The sequence below is a fragment of the Carica papaya genome, chromosome 8 (assembly GCF_054855325.1).
Source record: "Carica papaya isolate Zhongbai chromosome 8, ASM5485532v1, whole genome shotgun sequence".
Taxonomy (NCBI): Eukaryota; Viridiplantae; Streptophyta; class Magnoliopsida; order Brassicales; family Caricaceae; genus Carica; species Carica papaya.
In genome coordinates this window covers 28,526,940-28,536,247 of record NC_142316.1, presented here as the reverse complement: position 1 = coordinate 28,536,247, position 9,308 = coordinate 28,526,940, and the positions used below count along the sequence as shown (strand labels likewise).

Below are 9,308 nucleotides of genomic sequence, written 5' to 3'. Positions count from 1 at the left end.
ATCATAACTCTATTATTTATGTACTGGTGAGATTTGTGTGCACCACCCATAGACACACACAATTAATCCCACACCTAACCCATACTTATACGTATGCACACATATACCTCTAGATTTACTATTGAGCCATGTTTATCATTTCTCAGTGTCTCCATGTTTCTCGATCTTCAGAAGTTACTATCGTGCTGAAATAATAAGACCATCTCCCTCCAAAAGTGGCCAACATTAACGCTAAACATAATAATTTCGTGAAGTTGTCACAGAGCTTAGCAATTTGTTGAAGACAAGGAGGTTGAAGTCTAGATAGATCACGCGCTTAATATCATCAAGGAGGATGTCAGAGAGATAGATACATGTGCAGCTTAAAGGCTTGTCTGTAGCTTCATAGGTGTACTTGGAGATTTTCTTAGGATCTAGTCCAGGATGAATTGGTAAACCTAAAATAAAGTCAAGGTAAGGTGTTGTTAATGGCGAAGAAGACATAGTTGCTCTCCAGGTTGAAACAAAGAAAATGGAAGGCCATGTTTGTAGACAAGCCGAATATTGCAGAGTGGAAAACATGGTTACTGTGTGCTTCTAAGGTATTTCTCTACCTGAACTAGTAAACGTTGAAATAAAGTTAAAGGAATGTGGTATTAATATTAGAGAAGACATAGTTGCTTTCAAGGTTGGCCCAGAGAAAATGGGAAGATACGTTTTTGGACAAGCCGAATGTTGTAAAGTGGAAAACATGGTGTCTCTCAAGTAATTCTCTCTATGGATGCCTACTTATATTTTTTTCCCCCAAAACAGAAAACACTTTAGAGAGAAAGAAAAAAAATAAAAGGAGAAGTGTAGAGAGAAAAAAGACTGAGAGAGGAGGAAGAAGAGAGATCTCTAGAGAGAAAACTCCAAAGGAAAAGTTGAAAAAAGAAAGAAAAAATTGCAATTGTTTTCTAATAAATTAATCATTATTTTATAAATTAAAATTATATATGTGTTATATGACACACATCAATTACGTGGTAAGTTATGTATTTTGCTTTTAAAAAGTAGTTGACATCAATAGCCATGCAAAATAAATGCAAATAACATTAAAGTTGGTTAATTAACCAAAAAAAAAAAAAGAATTAATTATACATCACTTTATAAATTTGTAAGAAACTGAGAGTAGAAGGGCAAAACGGAAAATTTGATCCTTCCTTTTTTGGCTGATTGTTGATTTTGTGAAACTTTATAATTTGTTAAAAAGACTTTTCTAAGTAGATCTGCATAAAGTCATAAATTCAGAAATAAAATGAGACACTCAACTTTATTTTTCTTCATGGTAAAATTTTAATAATTATGTACTTAAAATATTTGGTCGGTGAAATCCTGGCATAATATTTAAATATTTTAACTCTGTTGAATTATATTTAATTGTTAAAAAAAATAATTTAAATATTTTCTATTTATCTCAAACTTCTAATTTTCTTCAATTTCTTATCTTAAAAACCTTGAAATTTTTATGCTAATTTTGAATACTTTGGAAAACTAACTTAATTAATTAAAATAAAAAACTAATAATAATAAGAGTTGATTTAATATTTTTTTAATTTATCAGTTTAATTAATTAATTAGAATTATTTTTTTGAATTATTTGTTTAAAAAATACATATAATTTAATTAGTTTAGATTTTTTATTAAATAATAGAAGAAAATTTAAACACTAAATACAATGGAGAAAATATCAACAACAACCTATAAAACTGTTACATTCAGAAAACTTACGGTAAAAAAAAAAAAAAAAAAAGTGAATTTCCTTTTCTGGGAGGGCTGTAAAATTGTTTGATGTAAAATTACTGTTTTCAGAACATATTTATGTTAAATTTTGTATTTTTTTTTTATTTTGTTTTTTATTTTATTATGATTGTGTTCAGTTTAAGAATTAATTTCTCCAAAAATTATTTTTCTAATAACAAAGTTCTATATTTTATAAATTGAAATTACAAGTTGATATTGGTGTATATCCCAGACGGGAGAATTCTCTTGTAAACAAAAAGAAAAAAAAAAAAAAAAGATACAAAATTTATCATATTATAACAGTTCTCATACATACATATGTGTGTGTATGTCCGCCTCTACATCTAAATTTACAAAAGAGCAGCCTGCTTCATAAAACTCCTCCAACATTTACAAGAATCTGATCATATTGACAGGCATCCAACAAATGTCTAACCCCTGAAATTAGCAGAAGATCCATGGAAGGAAATGCCACTAAGTCAGAGAACTAAAAAACCAACTACCCAACAAACAACAAGCAAGGGATCATCTAGGATAAAGTAAGCTTTGAGTCATGCTATTTCCTGAAGATCCTGTCTGGGAATCCGGCTGAGAAGTTTTCTCCATTGCAGTGGGATTCACTAGCCTAGTCTCCAAGGTGCCTGGTTTGAGAAATGGTGGTTGTGTCGGCTGATGAACTTCGTGTTCATCTTTAAGCATTCTCACCACAATTGACATTGATGGCCGTAGCTCAGCAGAAGCTTGCACACAGAGTAGGCCTATTTGGAGTAATTTCGATGCCTCTTCTTCTTTGAAGTTATCCTCTAACACGGGATCAACTGCCTCGAATACTCTCCCACTTCCATATAGGTTCCAAACCTTCATTTGTTTTTCAATTAGAATGTTTTAATATTTGATATTAATGAAAAGTATTCACTTAAGAATATGAATGCTTTATGACATGAGAATAAGAAAGAATCACCATTTGTAGAATAGAGACTGAATCTAGTGATGAGAAGGAATTATTCCTCTTCCCAGTGATGACTTCAATTACAAGAACCCCAAAACCATAAACATCTGCCTTCTCAGTCAGCTTACCGGAAACAACATATTCAGGAGCCATGTAACCTCTATGAAAGTAAAAAATATCAAAACAATATACATTAGTTTCCAATATTGTAATGGACTGAGTTGTGTATTTAGGAGGATAGACAACAACCCTCTTAAGGTATTGACTTACAGTGTTCCAGCAATGGCAGTTGAGATGTGAGTCTTATCCTCTGGAAAAAATCTGGCAAGTCCAAAATCTGCAATTTTCGGTGTGAAGTCGTCATCGAGCAGAATATTGCTAAGTTTTATGTCTCTGTGAATGATTCTTAACTTGGATTCATGAAGGTAGGACAAGCCCTCAGCGGTACCCAATACAATTTTATACCTCATCTCCCATGTAAGTGGTTGGATATTCCTTCCAACTGAGACCAACCAAATTAACGAACTAAATCAGTTCAAAAAAGAAAAGAGTAAGCAATTGCAAGAGCAGAAATTACTAGCTAATATGATGAGATAACAACCAAAGAGGTGATTGTGAAGGCTCTGATTCGGCACATATTCGTAGACGAGAAGGCTTTCAGGTCCTGTGATGCTGCATCCCAACAATTTCACAAGATTCTTCTGATGGATGCCGCTGATCAAGTTGACTTCATTAAAGAAATGATCCACCCATTGTCTTGTGTTGAAAAACAGCCTCTTTACGGCAATGATAGTACCATCTGGTAGAATTCCCTAATATTATTTGGAACAAAAAATAAAAATTGTCACAGTTAATTTCTAATGATTTTCTGACCGTCTAATGAAGACATTACAAGTTTAGATGTTGAGACATTACTTTGTAAACTGAACCTGATCCTCCTTGTCCTAGCTTATTAGAGGAGGCAAAGTAATTTGTGGCCTTTTCAAGGGTATCATATGAGAAATTCAGATTGGATTTATTAACAGTAGCTAATAAGGGCCCTAATTGCTCCTCTGCACCAAATCCAGATTGGAACATACAAGTTTAGGTATCAATTAAGTATGTAGAAGAAGGTTTAAACATTTGAATAAGCAGAAACAAAAGGGTACCTCTCCTTTTCTTCAACAATTTCTTCCTTACCGAGTAAAAAGCCGCTGCTAAAATAAGCCCAGAAGCCATACCAGATGATACACCCGCCAAAATAACAGCCAAATGGCGACGTCCTGATTACAAGTAACACCATTTATTCCTCATCAGAAATGAAGCATTTGTTTGACAAACCAACAGATCACTAATCTGGGTTAACCTACCGATGAGAAAAACTTTTCAAGTTCTCAATCAAATCGAATGTTCAAATCCAAAACAGAAGGAATTAAGAGAAATCCAACGACTCACCTCCATTGCTTCCAATCGAAGAAGAAGCAGGGTCTGAATTATTATAAAATTTTCGAGTAGAGTACCTCAAGTAACAACCAGCATTCAACACCCTGCCTTCTTCCTTAGGAGGACAAGAAGCAATTCTAGACGCCGCATTCGTCAAGCAATCCTCGCAAGCGCTGCCGTTTACCAATTCCCAACACTGAGCCAACCCATAAACAGTCACGTTCCCTCTTTCCACCTTCCCTGTAGAGAACCCATCGTTCTTCGGTGCTCGCGAGCTCAAGTTCCTCGTCAACTCGAGCGCATTAGCCCTAAACAGCGTTTGGTTGAAGCCGACGTCTTTAATAGCGCAGACAGCTCGATCTGCTGGACTCAGGGTCTCGTTAAAGAAATCATAATCGTCGTACCTTATGTAGCAGCCATCAAAGAAGAGTCTTCCCCCACGCGTGGCTAATTGAAAAGGAAGGCACTTGAGGATCTGGGTCTTGCACCGAGCGAAACAGAGGTTACAGTCCTTTTGATCAAGATCCTTCATGCACTCACCGAAGGAGTAGACGGTGGTGTTACCGGTGCCGTTGATGACAGCCGCAAATCGTTGGGTGGCGACGAGTGGTGTAAGTATGTCAAACGTAGCTAAGAAATTTGAGATAAAAGTTTGTCTGTCTAGCAGGGAAGCGGTCCTGTTAGTACATATTAAAGCTGCCTGCGTTGCTCTTGGATCAGAAACAGAGGGATTGAGGCAGAAAGAAAAGAAGAAGAAGAAAAGAAAAAGTGAAGGCTGAAGATGAGAGAAAACCATAAAGATAAGATGGGATTCTACGGAGGCTTACTCTGTTTGCTTGGCAAGCAAAGAGATTGAATGAGGGAAAGAGAAGGAAGGAAGGAAGGAAGGAAGAGGAAAAGTATCATAATGCAACCGAGTTTCAGTTTTTCAGCTGGAGGATTGGTAAACGCGGGACCAGCATGTCTGGACAAACAGTCTTGAAGATGACTCGAGTCGGTTTAAATGCTTGCTTTGAGTACTAGAATTATAAATTAATAATTTATGTTAAGAAAATAAGAATTTATTTCTTTACGTATAAGTCGTAATAAATTAATTTTATTTTTATCAAAACATATTTTATATTGTATTAAATACTTTTCTTAATTTTTTTAATGAACAGTTATTATTTATGTATAAATTATAATTTAGGTTTAAAACATATGCAGTTTATATATTTATAAATTAAAAAAATAAAGCCAAACAAGGTCAAAGAACTTTGCCGGGTTGCGTTGCCTGTTGATTTTGACTTTTGAAGCCATCGTGATTTGTCCTTTCTGGGGAAGTCAAAGTGTTTTAGGCATTTACTTTTCCCCGCAACATATCTTCGAAAAAGCAAATAAAGTCCATTTCTCTTAACATAATTTTTTATTTATTTAACACAATTGAATGACTAAATTAATTCACAGTTTATTTATTTGTTTACTTAATTTGATGATAATTATAAATTTATTTTCATTAAAATGTTTATATATATGCATGTATATCTTTGTGTGTGTGTATATATATATATATATATATTTATTAATTACATTTATGGAAAAGAGTCCATGGATGTGGGCCGGGCTCTGACGTAAAATTGAAGCAGGAATTAGAATCGGTGGTGGTTTACCAAGTCAATGGTGGAGCATATGCAACTTGGTAACTTCACGTCATCACAGTCTTTTTCGTACCCGACAAAAATATTGTATATAAATTCATATTTATTTAGGTAGAAGAAGATGAAATTTATTGCTCTAAATCAAATTAAATACTATACATATTTAATTTCTTTGTCCTCCTAATATAATTTTTTTACTTTCCCTTAATCAGTATAAAAATGAATTTATATATTAATTCCATATCATTTATGGATTTATTCTAACCGTATCTATAATATAAAAATAATTTTAATAATATCTATTTAGAATTTTTAAGTATAAACATTGAATTTAATTTTTAATTATTTGCAATTAATTTATAAAATTATAACTCGTATACAATTCAAAATAGAAATTTAGTATAATTTAATAATGAATTTTTTATTAATAACAATATTTTTAATTTTTTTCTCTTTGTGACCTAAAAAATATTATCTACTATATTGGTATGATATATTTATAATTTTACTCTTGAAAAATTACTAATAAAAATTAAATTCAAGTATTAAAACAAGGAGCATATCTTTGTGTTAACTAAATTAATTTTTATTTTTTCAGCAATAATAAAAGAGTAAAAGATAATATCATTTTTTGGATACAAAGATCATAAATCAGTAGAGCTCAAGAGCTTCTCAATTCTATAGAAGAGTTCGTAATATGGGTTTTATGAGTAATGACATCAGCACAACGTATTAGGAAATATATTATAATATAATATATTATAGTTAGTTGACTTTTCTATATTAGTATAGATTTCATGTATTATAGGTATATCGCTAATTCTTAACCTTAGAAAAGGGAGAAATTCACTCTTATATGTAATTATATATTATGTACATTATTTCTCGGTAATACATATTGAAGAAGCAATACCTTCATTATAGATACCCGAAATCTTAAAGGAAATAAATTTATAATTTAAATTCGAAAGCGATTAATAGAGTTAAAGTTTACATTCCTTACACAATAATTTAGAATAGCCAATAGAGTTATGAGAATGTCCACGCTAAAAGACAAACGGTAATTATGAAAATAAAAAGAAGAGCGAATAAATAAGTCTTATAGAACAACCTTCACTAGTACTTGAATGAAGTCCGAGTGATGAACTTATCACAACTCTCTTACTGATTGGGATCTGGATCTGGATCTTGATCTTCTTGATCTGAAATGGTTAATGAAAGGGTGAACTAAACTAACCCACTAAGAATCACTAGTCACATATGCAGAAAATTGAAGATTGGTAAAAATCATAAAATAACTAATTGAGCCCTTAATTTGAGTAAATTCATTCAATACAAAGAAAACCTTTTATTCCGTACTTACCGTAATAAGTTTTTCAAAAATAACTTATGAAGACACATATTCATACCATTTTTTATTTTCACCCATATGAGAACAAGATATGATAATTTTCTTTCTTACCTATTTACTGGTACTCTTGGAGGTCCATAGGGATGTCCTCATACTTGTGAATCCAATCTTCAATTTAAATAATAAAACTGGCCATCCCATACCCCGTCTGTTAATAGGCACCAAACATTTCATCGTCTCGATACCTCATCCGGTATGAGTGTAATACCCAGCTGGGTAAAAAAAAAAAGACAAAAAAAAACAAAAAAAAACCTATGGAATATATATATATGTCTATGTGTATATATATATAATTAAATAAGAAAAATTAAAGAAAGAAAGAAAAGAAGAACCCAGAGTGTACTCTGGGAGCAGAAAAAGAAAACATGTGGCCATAAATAATATATATATAATTAAGTAATAGAAAAAGAAAAAAAAGGAAAAAAAAGAAATAAAATGAAAGAAGAAAAATAGAAGTGTGGCGACCAAATATGATGTTGGTGCGCCGCATGCAACGACGCACGCTAATTCGATCACCAGTGCCTGATATTTTCGGTAACATGTGTATAATGGTGCGTTGTGACGTTGGCGATCGGGATCACATGTCCCAAGGTAAAATTCGTTCCTAATTTTGCATAATATAATTTCTAAAATTATTCATAATTTAATTTATATGTTTTCTATTATAAACGAGAAAAATTATTCAAATAGTATTTGAATTTTTGAGAGGACCGTAGACCGAGGTAGAAAAGATTTTCAAAGCTTTTCTGATCACACCATAGGTAAGAATTATGTGTATTCCGTATGGAGACATAAATGATATGTTTATATAAATGTATATATGTATAGTTCATTGTGTGTAAATGTTTAAATGTATGTGTAGTGTAATAGGAATATAATTAGTATGTCTAATTTGTATTTGTTTGTGTTCATGTGTGTGTGTATATATATGTTGTTACGCATGTGTGTGTGTATATATATAAAAATATATGATGAATATGATATGAATTGATAAGAGCAAATACGTAAATAAATAAATAAATAAATACATATATATATATGATATGTTGTGTGTGATTGTGTGTACGTATTTAAGTATGAACATATGCCATATATTTTAGTAGAGATTATGTGTGTGTGAATATAAATATATATTTTGTGTCAGATATGTAGTAAGGGTACATGTCTGTATTATAATATGTGTGTGTATATTAATATGTGTGTACACACGCTATGCGTGTGAAATGTACAACCAGTGTGTGTATGTGTGAAATTTGGGTGCACTGCACTGGTTGTGTGATATAGTGCAGATGTACGGTGCACTGTACTTATTGTGTGATCTGGTACAGTTGTGCGAGAAATCTGAGTATCTTGTGTTGGCTGTGTGATGTACATGATGATTCAGAAAGTGTTTTGAAACGTATGACACTTATGTGCACGATGATATCGTGTATTTTGTGTGTGTGTCTTTGTGTTTAATTATGTATAGAAATTAAGATCTTAGGTAGAAAATAAGTGAATTAGAAATGAGTGATATTTAGAAAGAGTGTAGAGTGTAGGACCCTGGATACCTACTCGTTTAGTCTGAATCGAGGAGGGAAAGGTGCGTGTGTTGCTGAAGTTCAGCGGGTATGATGAACCTGTATATAGATAGAGTTTGAAACCTAGTCCAGACGTGGATAGGTGTTTGTGAATGGGTTACCTAGTAAACGTAACTGCTGTGGCCAATGTGAGATTTTGTGTGTGTGTTATCCATGCGACGGAGGGATCCATTTCGCTTCTTCTCGACAACGATATAAACGACATTGCACGATGATAACCTAATTAAGCTTTAAAGGACTAAATAATGTGAAATTATAAATCTGAGTGGAGTGATATGTGTGTGTAAATAAATACGTTTTGGTTTGAGGAATTTATGAATCCATAAATATGATTAGAAAGGAGAACAAGAATTAAGTTAGAAGAGTGAGTATTAGAATATATTTCGTATGATAATTTATTTTGTTGTATATTTTAATTGTGATGTTTGTTAAATATTTTCTTTGATTATAAGTACTATTATATTTTATATATTGCGTGAATGTATATACGTAAGTCTCCATTATAAAATCATTTTTCTTATTGGGCTCGTGAAGCTCAACCCAATTCA

The 9,308-nt window shown here is 32.2% G+C and overlaps 1 protein-coding gene across 1 annotated transcript; it reads right to left on the bottom strand.

Moving 5' to 3' along the window:
- Positions 1–2,127: 2,127 nt before the first annotated feature.
- On the bottom strand, positions 2,128–5,075 carry LOC110813153 (cysteine-rich RLK (RECEPTOR-like protein kinase) 3). The gene is made up of 7 exons (XM_022040183.2): positions 4,145–5,075; positions 3,859–3,972; positions 3,626–3,762; positions 3,312–3,522; positions 2,981–3,212; positions 2,723–2,870; positions 2,128–2,619 (listed from the first exon to the last, which is right to left on the bottom strand). Exons 1-7 carry the CDS (start codon positions 4,926–4,928, stop codon positions 2,287–2,289), a joined length of 1,959 nt encoding a protein of 652 aa, XP_021895875.1. The 5' UTR covers positions 4,929–5,075; the 3' UTR covers positions 2,128–2,286.
- Positions 5,076–9,308: the final 4,233 nt, after the last annotated feature.